This window comes from Felis catus, chromosome B1 (genome assembly GCF_018350175.1).
Source record: "Felis catus isolate Fca126 chromosome B1, F.catus_Fca126_mat1.0, whole genome shotgun sequence".
Lineage (NCBI taxonomy): Eukaryota > Metazoa > Chordata > Mammalia > Carnivora > Felidae > Felis > Felis catus.
In genome coordinates, this window is record NC_058371.1 from 55064833 (window position 1) to 55079318 (window position 14486).

The 14486-nt window shown below is 38.6% G+C and overlaps 2 protein-coding genes across 4 annotated transcripts in view; one reads left to right on the forward strand and one right to left on the reverse strand.

The window, feature by feature from the left end:
- Positions 1–486: 486 nt before the first annotated feature.
- On the forward strand, positions 487–3208 carry HMGB2 (high mobility group box 2). 2 transcript variants are annotated; one of them, XM_003984858.6, is made up of 5 exons: positions 487–640; positions 1241–1409; positions 1714–1859; positions 1935–2109; positions 2662–3208. In XM_003984858.6, exons 2-5 carry the CDS (start codon positions 1260–1262, stop codon positions 2821–2823), a joined length of 633 nt encoding a protein of 210 aa, XP_003984907.1. In that variant the 5' UTR covers positions 487–640; positions 1241–1259; the 3' UTR covers positions 2824–3208. The 2 variants fall into 2 exon arrangements, with proteins under 2 accessions (XP_003984907.1, XP_006930835.1); XM_006930773.5 differs by having other exon boundaries at positions 496–640; positions 1245–1409.
- An 8152-nt stretch (positions 3209–11360) lies between these two features.
- GALNT7 (polypeptide N-acetylgalactosaminyltransferase 7) overlaps positions 11361–14486 on the reverse strand; it is a 148895-nt gene continuing 145769 nt past the window's right edge. For both annotated transcript variants that reach the window (XM_023252665.2, XM_023252664.2), the window contains exon 12: positions 11361–13790. In XM_023252665.2, coding sequence (XP_023108433.1) covers positions 13653–13790 — 138 coding nt within the window. In that variant the 3' untranslated portion in view covers positions 11361–13652. The remainder of the gene's footprint in view (positions 13791–14486) is intronic.

A 14486-nucleotide genomic window follows, 5' to 3' on the forward strand; every position in this document is an offset into this window, starting at 1 on the left:
CAGCTCAGGAGACAACGCTGCAGGGCCTAATTGGGTCTGAGGAGACGACCTGGTCAGTGGTCGGAGAAGGGGTAGGGCAGGCTGCTCCTGTTACCTTAGCGCCTGGAAACCTTGCCGCCGCCGCAGACCCCTTGAGGACAACCCTGTTTCCTGACTTAGTATTTTTAAATCTGGCGGGGCTTTCCCTTTCAGGCCAACCACTCCCCCCGTTTACCGCCCCAGCCAGTCAGAGTCAGGCCCGCCATTTTTCAAACCCTTTTCCCGCCGCCAATCAGGATCGAGCAGTACATTCCTCTCCTGACCGGTTCTAACGGGTCTGGGAGTTAACGACCTTGGCGACCCACCGAACCTGCTAGGCTGGGGCTGGAGGGACGGGCCTGGCGAGACATTGGCCAATCGGAGGCCTCTGTGGCATGGGGGCGGGGCCTGCGAGGGTTTGAATAATCACCAGAACCAATCAGAGAGGCGGGGGTGTGGTCTGTGGCCCGGCTCGTCAAGTTACCGTGGCGCGGAGAACTCTGCAAAACAAGAGGCTGAGGATTGCGTTAGCGATAAACCAGTTCACGCCGGAGCCCTGGGAAGGAAGCGTCTCTGTTGGATCCGGCCCCTCCGCGGGACTCTGAGGAAAAGCTACCACCAGGCAAGAAGCCCCTTCAACCCCTCGGTGTTGGTTGGCCTGCCCTTCCCCCTTTCCTCATACCCTTCTAGCTGGGCCGGGTGCTGTGGCTCTCGGGGGTTCGACCCGGCGAGCGGAATCTGGGGTGCGGGCCGGTGAGGGCCAGGGACTGTGGAGGGCGGGCGGGCGGTCGGGGCCGGCGGGAGGGCGGGAAGCTCATCCGGGCCCGGTTTCAGTCGTTTTTTGTGTTTTTGTTTTTGTTTTTGAATGTCGGTCGCGAGGCGACAACTCTTTGAGTGGGGCCGGCGACGTGGAAGCCGGGGGAACGTTTGTGTCAGGAAGGGTGTTTCGCCGGCGCCCCCGGCGTTCCCTTCCTCAGCCGGGGGCCGGGCGGCGGCGTTTCGGGCCTTCGGGAGAGACGCGGTGCCCGCGCGCGAGGAGCCCGGCCGCGGCGGCCCCGGTCGGTGCCGGGAGGAGGGCGTGTGCGCGGAGGCGGCCGCCCGGGGCGGGCTGGCGGGGGAGCCGGGCGCCGGCCGCCTTCCTCGCGAGAGGGGGCGGGCGCGCTTTTGGGCGGGAAGCCGAGCCCCGCCGGCGTCCGCCCACCGCTCGTCTTGTCCCCGCTAGGTAGACGCCGTCTGTCACCATGGGCAAAGGAGACCCCAACAAGCCGCGGGGCAAGATGTCCTCGTACGCCTTCTTCGTGCAGACCTGCCGGGAAGAGCACAAGAAGAAACACCCAGACTCTTCGGTCAATTTCGCCGAATTCTCCAAGAAATGTTCCGAGAGATGGAAGGTGAGACCGGAATTCGGACAGAGCTAAGGGCTTTTCAGGTGTGTTGTTTTCTTGGCTAGGACCTTAACCAGGTAGGTCACTTGTCACCTTCAACTTTCCTATGGGGGGGGGGGGTGACCCGCCCAGATACTTTATTTAGTTTTGGGCAGATGGTTTTAGGTTTTTGTTGGCTTCTAAGACTGCTAAAAGTAGAAGGCTGTTAACCAAGGAAAATGTGGCCCTTAAAGGATGATCTCGAACTTTTTTTGGGATGTATGTAGCTTACGGTTTTGCTGTACTTTGACTGCTCCTTTCATGCCCATAGACTATGTCTGCGAAGGAAAAGTCGAAATTTGAAGATATGGCAAAAAGTGACAAAGCTCGCTATGACAGGGAGATGAAAAATTATGTTCCTCCCAAAGGTGACAAGAAAGGAAAGAAGAAAGACCCCAATGCCCCTAAAAGGCCTCCGTAAGTTCATTTTAAAATCAGTCAGATTGCCCCTTTAATTTTCCATTCAGTATATTCACTGTTGCTTCCTTTCAGGTCTGCATTCTTCCTGTTTTGTTCTGAACATCGCCCAAAGATCAAAAGTGAACACCCTGGTTTATCCATTGGGGATACTGCAAAAAAACTGGGTGAAATGTGGTCTGAACAGTCAGCCAAAGATAAACAACCATATGAACAGAAGGCGGCTAAGCTAAAGGAGAAGTATGAAAAGGTACGTTCCTAACCTTTTTAAAGCCAAGGTTAAGGTAAGATATTTTCCAAATAAGGATTTTAGAAATGGGTATGAACTACAGAGTTAGGAAGTTTAGTTAATCTTGTATTTATGGTTGTCAGCTGCCTATGGAGAAGGTCTAGTGAAAAATAACACACTTAACATAAGCTAATTGAAACTTTCTTTTAACTGAAACCGGTGTTGATAGCGTTGGTAGATTCCTGTATATGGACTCGTGTGTAGTTCTAGGTCTCTTAGTTTTAAGAAATGGAGGAACAGATATGTTGTTTTATGTAGATGTGTCTGAGATGTGAGGTTTTAAATGGATGTTGGTAGTGAAAGTTCTGACATGTTGTATATATAACCCCATCATTTAAATCATTAGCCTTCTAAAGCCTAGAGGGAACAAATGCTCTCAACTGAGGTAGACTTTGAATACCTTTTTAGACAGGGTTATTGGTCAATAATCTTCAATTGTTTATAACTTTGTGGTTTTCACAGTTGAGTAATGACACCGGATGCTGATTTTATTTTTTTTTGACAATATTTCAGGATATTGCTGCATATCGCGCCAAGGGCAAAAGTGAAGCGGGAAAGAAGGGCCCTGGTAGGCCTACAGGTTCAAAGAAGAAGAATGAACCAGAGGATGAGGAGGAAGAGGAGGAGGAGGAGGAAGATGAAGATGATGAGGAAGAGGAGGAAGATGAAGAATAAATGGCTGTCCTGTAATGATATGTGTGGAGTGTGCGTGTGTGCTCAGGCAATTGTTTTGCTAAGAATGTGAATTCAAGTGCAGCTCAATATTAGCTTCAGTATAAAAACTGTACAGATTTTTGTATAGCTGATAAGATTCTTTGTAGAGAAAATACTTTTTTAAGAATGCAGGTTGTAGCTTTTTGAGGGGCTACTACATACAGTTAGATTTTAAAGCTTCTGATGTTGAATGTTTCTAAATATTTAATGGTTTTCTTAATTTCTTGACTTGTGTATTGTAGCACAGCAAACTTGTAGGAATTAGTATCAATAGTAAATTTGGGTTTTTTAGAATTTTGCGTTTTGTTTTTTAAAAAAAAATTTTGTAATAAAATTATGTATATTATTTCTGTTGTCTTTGTCTTAATGTGCTATGTTTTCTCTTTAAAAATACTTATGGTCTGGAACTGTTGACTTTTTCTTGTATTTCTGCCTAATAGTTCTTAAACACATTGATTTAGTTGATTTAGTAAAATATTTGGTTTAAAAGAAAGTTAAGCATGCCCATATTCTGATTTACAAAGTGTTTTTTTAAAAACTGGAATTTAATGAACTTCTAAAATTGGTGTGGTTTTACAAAATGAGTTTTGTTCTTGACACTGCTATTCATTTATTAGCTAACTTGTCCCTTGGGTTTTTTGTTTTTTTTTTAACTGACTATCTTTAGGGAAACTTTAAAATGAGGCAGAGGAGCTGGTATATAGTGAGTCCATACCTAAAAACATAAACTTTTAAAAACCCTCATTAGTAACAGGTTAAGTTTTCTGTTATGAACTAGTTCAAAGCAAAGTCTTCAAAATTAGTGTGGTCTTAAGCTTTAGAATTTTGGGTGACCTAACAAAGCTTTCAAGGTGGTTATTGTGATCTGCCATGACTAAATTTCCTCAGGATTTGTATTTACTAGGAAGAGCAGTTATTTGAGAAATGCTCATTTGAGGGAACAATTGCTTCTATTTGAATTTAGATAGCTATTTTGAATAGTTAATCAGAGACTTCTAATGAAAGTTGACCTGTTGGCCAAGTGATCACAGAACAAATCTATTTGTTAAATAGTTAAATCTGACAATCCTGGTTACCTATCAAGCTTAAAATAGCCAAAATTCAATTACCAATACTCCACAGCATTTTAATATTAAGGGAAAGCATTAAAACTATTCAAAACCTATCTAAAGAGATGTTAAATAGTTGCTTCTAAAACTGAAATAGGGTAAAAGTCTGTTTTCTTAATGATTTCTAAGTCTGTAAGTTAGACCCATTAAGCAGATAATATCAGATTTCTTATCTTTTTTGGGGTTTTTCTGACTGCTTGAGTTCTGTATAGTATAAAAACACCTCATGTGTCTTAAGCTGTGAACAACTCATTCTTGTAATTAAGAACTGCCCCACAGTAGGTTCAGGATTTGGGGTGAGTAATGTTTGGTATTTTCTAAGTGTGGATCAAAATTTCAAATACCTCTGTAAAATTACATCAGTAAATTTTCAAGACTAGGTGACTTCAAGGAGTGGTTATGTTGGAAAGCATTGAAATAGTGTTTAAGAAGTAAGTTCCATCCCAGACCTGCTGGTACTTGGAAGTGTTTATGAAAACTCCACCCCCTTCCTTTTTTTAATTTAAAAAAAAAAAAAGATTGTGTCTTGATAGAAAATGTAAAAGAGCTATGTTAATGGATAACACCCTTACTTGATTCCCAACTACCTGGTTCTCCCAAGAGGCAACCACAATAATGCAATAATTTATCCTTCAGTAGAGACTTAAGCATAAAGAATCCTGCATATACATGTATGTAAATGCTACACAAATGGAAGCTTTATGTATTGTTCTGTCGCTTATTATCATTTTAGAGATTCTATCAATACAGTATAACACTGTATTGATAACAGTATAACAGTATAATACAGCTGCCACTTTTGATAGCTGCATGGTATCCCCTTGGATAGAGTATAATTTAATCTGTTATCTAGATTATATCTATTATATCTATATAATCTAGGTATTATAATAATACCTAAAAGTATTTTAAAGAACAATATTGTGAATATTTTTATGTGATTTCAAGAAATACACATTTTAAGATTTGCTGAGTATAATAGCCAAAACATGTACAGTTGACCCTTGGAACAGTATGGGGGTGATGGGCACCAACCCCTGCCCCTAATGCAGTAAAAAATCTGCATACAACTTTTGACTCCCCAAAAACTTTACTTCTAGCTATTGACCAAAACCTGTACTGATAATATAGTTGATTAACATACTTTGTTATATGTATTTTGTATTGTATTCTTGAAGCAAGCTAGAGAAAAAAATGTTTCTTAATCATAAGAAAACCATAAAGTATATTTACAGTATTGTACTGTAAAAAATCCATGTGTAAGTGGACATGCACAGTTCAAACCTAAGTTGTTCAAGGGTCAACTGTACTTGGTAATTGCTAGGAACTGCTCTTATGTTCTGTTAACTTACTAAAGCCTGCCAAAATTGCCCTCTATAGAGATTGTACTAATACGCCACAGCAATGAATGTTTTAGAGTGTCTATTTCCTCACCTCAGCAACATAACAGTTACCAATTTTTTTTTCTTTTTTTTTTTTACTTGTTTTGAGAGACTGTGAGCAGGAAAGGGGCAGAGAGAGAGGGAGAGAGAATTCCCAGCAGGCTCTGAACTGTCAGCACAGAGCCTGATGTGGGGCTCGAACTCATGAAATTATGAGGTCAAGACCTGAGCCGAAACTGAGTCAGACGCTTAACCGACTGAGCCACCCAGGTACCCCAGTTATCAAACTTTTTAATCTTAACTATTCTGATATTCTGATATATAGAAAATGGTTTCTCCTATTATGAGTTCGAGCATAGTTTTACATTTAAGAGCCATTTATGTCCTTTGGTCTTCTAACTGGTCTTCGTATTAGTGATTTGTGAAGATTAAGGGAAGTGACCCTTTTGGGACCTGCATTGTAAATATTTGTCATTTGTCTTTTGACTTTATGTTTTCTTTCCGCAAGGATCTATTTTTATGTAGGCAATTTTACTCTAGTGGTGTGGGGAGGCCTTTCCCACTCAAAGATTATAGAAAATTATCTGCCTTACTTAAAAAAATTATTAATTAAATCTTTGATCCTTCTGGAATTTATTTTGGCTAAGGACTTAAGTGGCTCAAATTTCTTTCTTTCCAGATGGCAGCTACTACTTTTGGTCTTTTTATTTGTAAAAGGTGGGTTAGAAGATCCTGAGGTTTCTCACATATCAATGCAATCAGTTGCAAACTTGCTCCATAGATGACAGCATGCCTTTTTGTAATTATTTTAACTGCATTATTTACTAAGTAGTAAATCATAAGCTTGCCTTAATACTAGTACAAATACAGCATTATCTTAAACCTGACTATTACCACATATGTCACTAAGAATACTACAGAGCAGCAATGATTTTATTTTTTGGGGAATAGCAAGAAGAAAGATAAAGGAGCTGTTAGGTCCCTGCATAAGATCCAATCCTTTTAAAATAAAACATCTCTCTAGAAATAACCCATTTTTGGATTCGTTTTCATAAGATAACTATTGGAGACGATGGCGTTTTCAGAGAAAGAATATTGGCACGAAATGCAAAGATGTATAGAGCATACACAGGGAAAAGGGCTGGATGTGGTGAAGTGATGAGCATACAAGAAAGTAAGCTCAATGAAGGCAATTAATTTTTTTGTTTTTGTATAATGCTCGATACCCTGTGCCAGAAACATAGTAGGTCTTCTATAAATATTTATAAACAAAATGCCCAAGAAGAGGCAGCTACTGTTTAACTTAGTCCTGTTGTTGGATGGAAATATGAGTGTAAGATTCCCAAATACCCTAAAATTTCAAGTGGAAACAGAAATCTAGATTTTTTTTTTTTTAAGTGAAATGTGAATCCTAAATGTTGGCAATGAATTCAACAGGGTCAAAGAAAACATCTACAGGTAAGATTCTACCAAAGGGTTAACAGTTTGCCACTTCTGTAAATTAAATAGGTAAATGTAAGATTATTACTAATATTGAGTTAGGCCTCTTGATAAAAGTTTATGTATGCCTTCCAGCTGAGCATTGTTTTTGTAGTTGTATAAGAAACCCTCACCCTGATAGGAAACTCCTGTAGCTTCTTATCGTGTAGTAAAGGTACCGATAGACATTGTTTCTGAGGTCTTAGTGGAATTCCATTTTGTTCCTGGGCCTCTCTGTTCTTTTGGACTTACAGTGCGGACTCCCTCAGTGAGCCTCCTCCTAGGAATTAAATAGTGGGCTCAGGAACAAAATTGTCCATTAAAAGAAAAGAAAAATAACTTCTAAGCAACATGTAGCATCAAACTTGAGAACTGGAAATGACCTTTATATCAAATGATCCAGTCTCCTTCCTCAAGAAGACATGGAAATCAACTAGGATAATATCCTAGGGCATCAGGTAAGACAATAAAACACTAATCCACTTATATTTGTTATGTTATCCTTTGATTCTTAACATTTTCCCAATGAAGATGAAATGGCTTATATAAAGGACAAATTAAAATACAGGGGGGCACCTAGCTGGCTCGGTTTGGTTGGGCATGTGATGCTTGATCTTTGGGTTGTGAGTTTGAGCCCGTGTTGGGCATACAGATTACTAAAGAAAAAATACAGACAAAGGGAAAAACAGGGTTATGAGGAAGAGGAGCTTACCCTTGGGACTCAGTTTGAGTAGGTCTCTGTTTCTTACTGGTTTGATAGCATCAGACAAGTCATGTAACCTTTCAATTTCCTTATCTATAAAATAAGAAATTTTGAGGATTAAATGAGGTAATACATTTAAGACACTTAGCTTGGTGGCAAGACATAGTAAATAATAAATATTAGCTAAAAGTATACATAACAGTATGTAGGTATGGGTTAATATAGTTGCTATGGTTAATAGTATCAGGTTCAGTTCTGAGATTTTTCAAATCACCTTATTTTGTTTTTTTCATCATGATAAATGTACTCCCTATGTACTTCCCATCCCCTATTTCACCCATCCCCTAACCCACCTCTCCTATGTTAACCATCAGTTTGTTGTGTTTCTTGGTTTCTCTCATTTCTTTTTTTTTTTTTTTCAACGTTTATTTATTTTTGGGACAGAGAGAGACAGAGCATGAACGGGGGAGGGGCAGAGAGAGAGGGAGACACAGAATCGGAAACAGGCTCCAGGCTCTGAGCCATCAGCCCAGAGCCTGACGCGGGGCTCGAACTCACGGACCGCGAGATCGTGACCTGGCTGAAGTCGGACGCTTAACCGACTGCACCACCCAGGCGCCCCTCTCTCATTTCTTTTCCTTTGCTTGTTTCTTAAATTCCACATGAGTGAGATCACATGGTATTTGTCTCTGACTTATTTTGCTTAGCATTATACTCTCTAGCTCTATCCATGTTGTTGCAAATGGCAAGGTTTCATTATTTTTTATGGCTGGGTAATATTCCATTATGTAAGTGCCACATCTTTATCCAATTGTCTACGAAAGGCCACTTGGGCTACTTCTGTATCTTTGCTGTTGTCAATGCTGCAATAAATATGGGGGTGCATCTATCCATTTGAATTAGTGTTTTTGTATTTTTCTGGGTAAATACCTAGTAATACAATTCCGGACCATAGGGTAGTTCTATTTTAAATTTTTTCAGGAACCCAGTTCTGAGATTTTTGACACTCAAGGTAGAGAGAAAAACGTTACATGGAAAACAAATTCCTCCCATGTGGTTCTGGAGGTACTGATACTGGAGTTATGTCCTTGCCTTTATGTCCTTATGTCCTTGACTTCCAATACTAAATTTGAGCTTGGACAAGTTATTTAATCTATCACATATAGATGTGTGACTTCCTGTTTCAGTTGCTTTTGATTTTACAAAAGTGTTTGCTGATGTCTTGGGAATTGCCTTTTTCACTTAACATTATCTTACTGACTTGTTTATAGTTACTTCATTCAGATTCATTGCTGTGTAATGTTGATGGGTATTTAGGTTGTTCTTGGAGGTTTTGCTATTGTAAATGGCAGTGCTTTAAAAATTCCTGTACCAGTCTCCTGGTATTCAAGTGCACTCCCTCCCCTCCAGTAACCTGCCCTGTAAATTCCAGCTGTCCCAGCAGCCCAACTCTATTATTTGCCTCTTCAGCTCAGCAATACCACCACTGTTTGCGCTCCACTTTCCTGTACCTTGATCATAAAAGTTCTCCAAGTCAGACAGACATGATAAACCCACTATTCACCTTGCATGTTTCCTTTCCCTTGAATATCATACTGTACTTTGCCTATTAACCAATTCCTCAAAACATGTCATGGCCAGAAATGGAAGTCTTTTCAGCTGTATTTTCTACTCAAAATTTTAGTTTTTTTTCTATGTTTAAGCATTAATACAGTTGGGAATTTATTTGGCCATGTGAAAAGTCCAAGAGAAATTTCATTCATTAAAAACAATTTTTTTAATGTTTATTTATAAGAGAGACAGAGTGCAAGTGGGGGAGGGGCAGAGAGAGGGTGACACAGAATCCAAAGCAGGGTCCAGGCTCTGAGCTGTCAGCAAGAGCCCAATGCATGGCTTGAACCTACGAACCGTGAGATCATGACCTAATCTGAAGTTGGACACTCAACCAACTGAGCCATCTAGGTGCCCTGAGAAATTTCATTTAAAGATAATGAAAGACTACATTATCCTAAACATGCTTCAAGACACACTTAGTTCTGAGGGTTAAATTAGACCATTGAAAATTACATTTTACGCATGGAGGTGAGGTCAAGATCATTTTTTCCGGTATTGAGAAACCATTTTACCCCCAACTTAAGAAGCAGCTTAACTTGTGAGCTTCATTTCTTCATTTGTAAAGTGTGTGTAAATGTTAGCTCCTATATGAAACACAGGTACACACAAATAGCCTTCATGTAGGGTTTTCAGTGTAGCTGTCTTCTGATTAAAAACAAATTTTAAGACTTTGAAGCCAGATAATAGCTAATGTTTATATTGACTGTATGCCAGGAACTGTCCAAACCACTTTATGTAGGTTCATACAATCCTAATAAAATTCCTTGAAATAGGCACTGTTATTTTCCTCCGTTTGCAAATGGGGAAATTGAGGCATAGAAAATTTTCCAAGGTCGTATGAGTAATTTGTAGTTGGACAGAGATTCAAAACAGACTGGTTATCATACTATATTCATTCAGATGAATAGGTTGTAATATCGTTCTATTATGAAAATAAGGAACCTCCCCATACCACCTCAGCTCAGATGTGAGGTCAAATATGGGCATTTCAAAATCTTAAAAATGAGAATTGCAAGGCAATTACTGGATTTAGTTCAGACTCAGTCCTTCCTTTAACCTCAATTCCAGGAATAGCAGTCCACAAAAATCATTCTCTGACTTCTGTCCATTTTCCTGCAACCAATTCTGATGAACGATATGCATTTTCATAGTGCTTGGTACTTTTTAAATCTGCTTTCACATGGATTAATTTTCACATACCCAAATGACTGGCCTACTAGGTATCTGGCTCAGGTCAAATATCTGTCATGTTTTCCATTGAATTATAAGTGGATTTTTTTTTTTCGATTACATTCTGTCCAGAAATGAAATATATTCCAAGATCCCCATGAGACTGTTTCTGAAAAAATAAATGAACTCCCATTAACTCCAGTCTGGTCCAATGTGACTTTTTAAAATTTCTATGGTATAGCAGCTGAGAATTAGAGGACGTGACAATAGCCAAGTCAATTGAGAGAAAGTTTCCCAAATGAACTCTACGACTTATTGGAATGTGAGCAGCCACATCCTCTTTTGAGATGTCGCCTGTTGTGCCAAAAGGTCCTATGGCCTATTTTTTGGTAGGCTTCACTTCTCTCTATACTCACTTATCGGTCACGTTGCAAAGAGTTTTGACTTAAAGAAATTTTTACTTTCAATAGGCAATCAGATAACAGAAAACACTGCCAAGAAAGATAGATGTTGCTGGGGTTTTTTATAATTGGATAAGTGATTTTGGTTTTAATTTTTAAAATATTTTTTATTTATTTTTGAGAGCGAGAGCAACAGCACAAGTGGGAGAGGGGCAGAGAGAAAGGGGGACACAGAATCCGAAGCAGGCTCCAGGCTCTGAGCTGTCAGCACAGAGCCCGATGTGGGGCTTGAACCCACAAATCGTGAGATCATGACCTGAGCCAAAGTTGCACGCTTAACTGACTGAACCACCCAGGCACCCTGGGTAAGTGACTTTAAAAAAAAAAAACAAAAAAACTGCTATACATAGGCAACCAGAGGCGAAAATAAACCTTTGTTTCTTTCCTACAGATAGGTAAGCTCCGTGTATTCTAAGCACATTCTAAGCAGAATTATAACCAACATTCAAGCACATAGTCAACATATAACTAAGGTATATATTTTAGCTATTATGTTAGTGTATCTGGTAAACAATAAAATAATTATTTCAAACATGCAGTGTTTGGATTTAGAAATGATTACGAATACTGAAAAAAACCATGGATTAAAATACAGTATTTTATTTTTGTCTCACCTAAAAAACAAGCAACCCAGAATTAAGATATACATAAACTTCTCAAATTTATCCCTAATAAAATTTGAATATTTATACAATTTCTACAGAAACATACAGTGTATCAAAATCTGCATAAATCAAATTTATAAAATGTGTAGAAATGCATAGTGATATTATCAACTTACAAAGCAAGGATATGGGAATTATTTCCAAAGCAGCCTACTGTAGAAAATAGTCCTATGGCAGCAGCTTCTGATGTTTTTCATGTTTGGTACAGTTTCTGATTTCAATATATAGAATCATTTTCATAGAGTATTAACGAATTGCACAAAGTACCCATTTAAAATTTACATGCACAGTTTATGTGCCACCTTTCTTAGGCCTATGCATAGTTAGCAAGGTTATAATCTATTCAACAAGGAAAATGGAGCCTATTTGCAGAGATACAAGTAATTGAAGTACCAATTGTCTTAGTTTCCTTTTTATAGTTGATTTATTTTGCAATTATATAAGCATATAGAAATGTATTCCTTTTTAAACATCCCTAGAGATGAATGAAAGTTAAAATGGTTGATCACAGATCAGTAGCAAAATACAAATTGACAATTCAAAATTATAAATAAAATTCCGTTCAGGATGTTTAAATCTGACTCTCTAAATTTAAGAGCTAAGCTTGGAAGAAAGAAATCTGTAGGCTTTTCTTCTTTCCTTTTTTAAGCTGTAATTAAAAATAGTTCCCTCTGGCAGTAGTTTGTGAAATTCCTTTCATTGTAATGATATCATGATTACAGGATCAAAAATGCTTAATTTACTTGCCATTCCCCACTTCATCCTTTTTCTTTCTTTCTTTCTTTTTTTTTTTAAACTCAGTGTAGTATTTTAATCTTTTGGGTAACAAAAGACTATTTAGAAATTAAAACTGAATTGACCACTTGCACTGTTTGGTTTTCCTATAGTAAGTCCTATCTTAATAAATGTTTAAATCCAAACAAGTCTTCTTTTTCACTGGAGAAATACTAATAGGAATATGCTTCCTAAAAAAAATTAAGAAACACTAGAGAACCAAAACCTAACCTAACAGAAGTTCATATTTGTTAATGAACTGTATTTTTAAATAGATTTTAATTTAAAAAATGTGTAGGGAATTTCATTTGGATGAAGATATACATGAAGCATCCATTCACTCTTGGCTTCATAGGTTGCACAGCTTAGGTTAATAATGCACAGGAGTTTTTGTAAGGCTTAATCTAAAAAGGGCTTGGAAACTCTTACCTTGGTCAGAATGAAACTCTGATGTGTTTACAGTGGTGTTTGGTTATTTTTGTTACCCCCATATTTCAAGATTTCGAAACTGAGAATTACTTATAGTTTTCTATAGTGACAGGTACTGGGGAAAAGTAAATCCCAGATGTCAGTGGACAATTTTTCTCTAGTTGGTAGACCCTCTTGACTGATCTTGGGAGTCAGTATCAACAGAGAGCATTGGGAATGCCAGCATGTAAGGAAGTTAATGCCATACAATCTTCAACCCTATGAAATAGCCTTGGGATGTTCCATACTGTCTTTTCTTTCTCAAGCCGCACAACATTCAATTTCAGAGCAAATGGTAGCATGTAAATTCATTTCTGAGTAATAAAAGTATTCCTCATACAGATGACAATTCCATCAATACCATCCTAAAAATTTCATCAAAAGCTCTTGAAATATATACTGAGAAATGAAAGAGGCACTAAATGTGTTGAAATTCACCTTTCAAAAAAGCAGCATGACTGTGAAGGAAGGCCACCTTGGCTAAGAACCTGTGGCAGTGCTTCATAAAGATGTAAAATTAAATAAAGACACAACAGGTTGATAATCACCAAGTTATATATGAAAGTCTGGTTACTCCAACCTTTTTTCAAGTGTGTTAAAGAAAAAAAAAAAATCAAACTGCCTTTCAGACCCCTGAGTGTAATCCCAAAGAAGACAACAATGCTTTTAACTCTGTTCTAATTAAAACAGAGCTAAATGCACAAATTACCAACATCATCTTAAAACAAAACAAAAAAAGATGTAAACATCTACAAAGTTTAAGGTAAAAGCAGTTTTGTAAACAGTAACTGCAGATGATAATGTTATTGTAAAATCACAGTTTATCAACATCCTTCAAACTGATCAGGAGGTTCTGGGTTTGGAGCTGTACAGAGTTAATAATAGTTGCAGCAGGTTTCAGGCGGTTTTCAGTCCTGTATAAATTTATGTGTCAGTAGGTAGGTTATTGGTTTCTTTTATTCTTTCTAAACACTATGGATGTTATTCATTTCCCACTTTTGAGTCATTTTACTGGAGTCACAATTGGAGATGAACACTTGATGTAGGATGTCTGAGCGATCTAAGCACTTTCCTGAAGGAATGTGAGTAAATCTGTGCAGGTTCTGGAAAACAAAGGAGAAAGGAGTTTTAAATGTGCACTTTTTTTGATATCACTGACATTAGAAGAAGTCATTACCTGGCTTTCACAAGGAGATGGTTCTGGAAAATTGGACAGGCTTAAGCTAAACATACCTCAGACTTTGGAGTTTTCCTGATTGTCAGTCTTCTAAGTCCTTTTACTGTTAAGTCATAATGTACTGCTGGTACCATAAATTCAATGGTATACAAACTTCTTCAGTTCCCATCCTGGCTAATGACAAAACTATCCTTCGTGTCCTCAGGACAGAGGCCTTTCATGCTACACTTCCCTTCATTCATTCTGTTTGTAGCAGCAATTGAGGACTGATAGTTGCAAAGTCTCTGATCTATCTCCTTTCCCACACCCACTGCATATGCCTTAGTTTAGCCCTCATCATCTATTGTGCATTTCTTCAATATAATTCAGGGCTTCGCATACTGTAGTCCTCAGACTAAGACTGGGCCTGTAAGGTCAAAACTATTTTCATAATAACACAAAGACCCTATTTGCCTTTTTCACTGCACTAACATTGATACTGATGGTGCAAAAGCAATGGCAGGCATAAGTGCCGGGGCCTTAGCATAAATCAAGCAGTGACATAAGTGTTGCAGTAGTCTCCTTATTCATGGCCATACATCCAAAGCTAAAAAAGAAAATGCTAGTTTTACTTCAGGATGTC

Excerpts from the sequence above, each read along its gene's own strand:
- HMGB2 (XM_003984858.6), top strand. The coding sequence starts at position 1,260 with ATGGGCAAAGGAGACCCCAACAAGCCGCGGGGCAAGATGTCCTCGTAC. Across the intron at positions 1,860-1,934 it reads AATGCCCCTAAAAGGCCTCC|GTCTGCATTCTTCCTGTTTT; the intron begins GTAAGTTCATTT and ends GCTTCCTTTCAG. Across the intron at positions 2,110-2,661 it reads TAAAGGAGAAGTATGAAAAG|GATATTGCTGCATATCGCGC; the intron begins GTACGTTCCTAA and ends ACAATATTTCAG.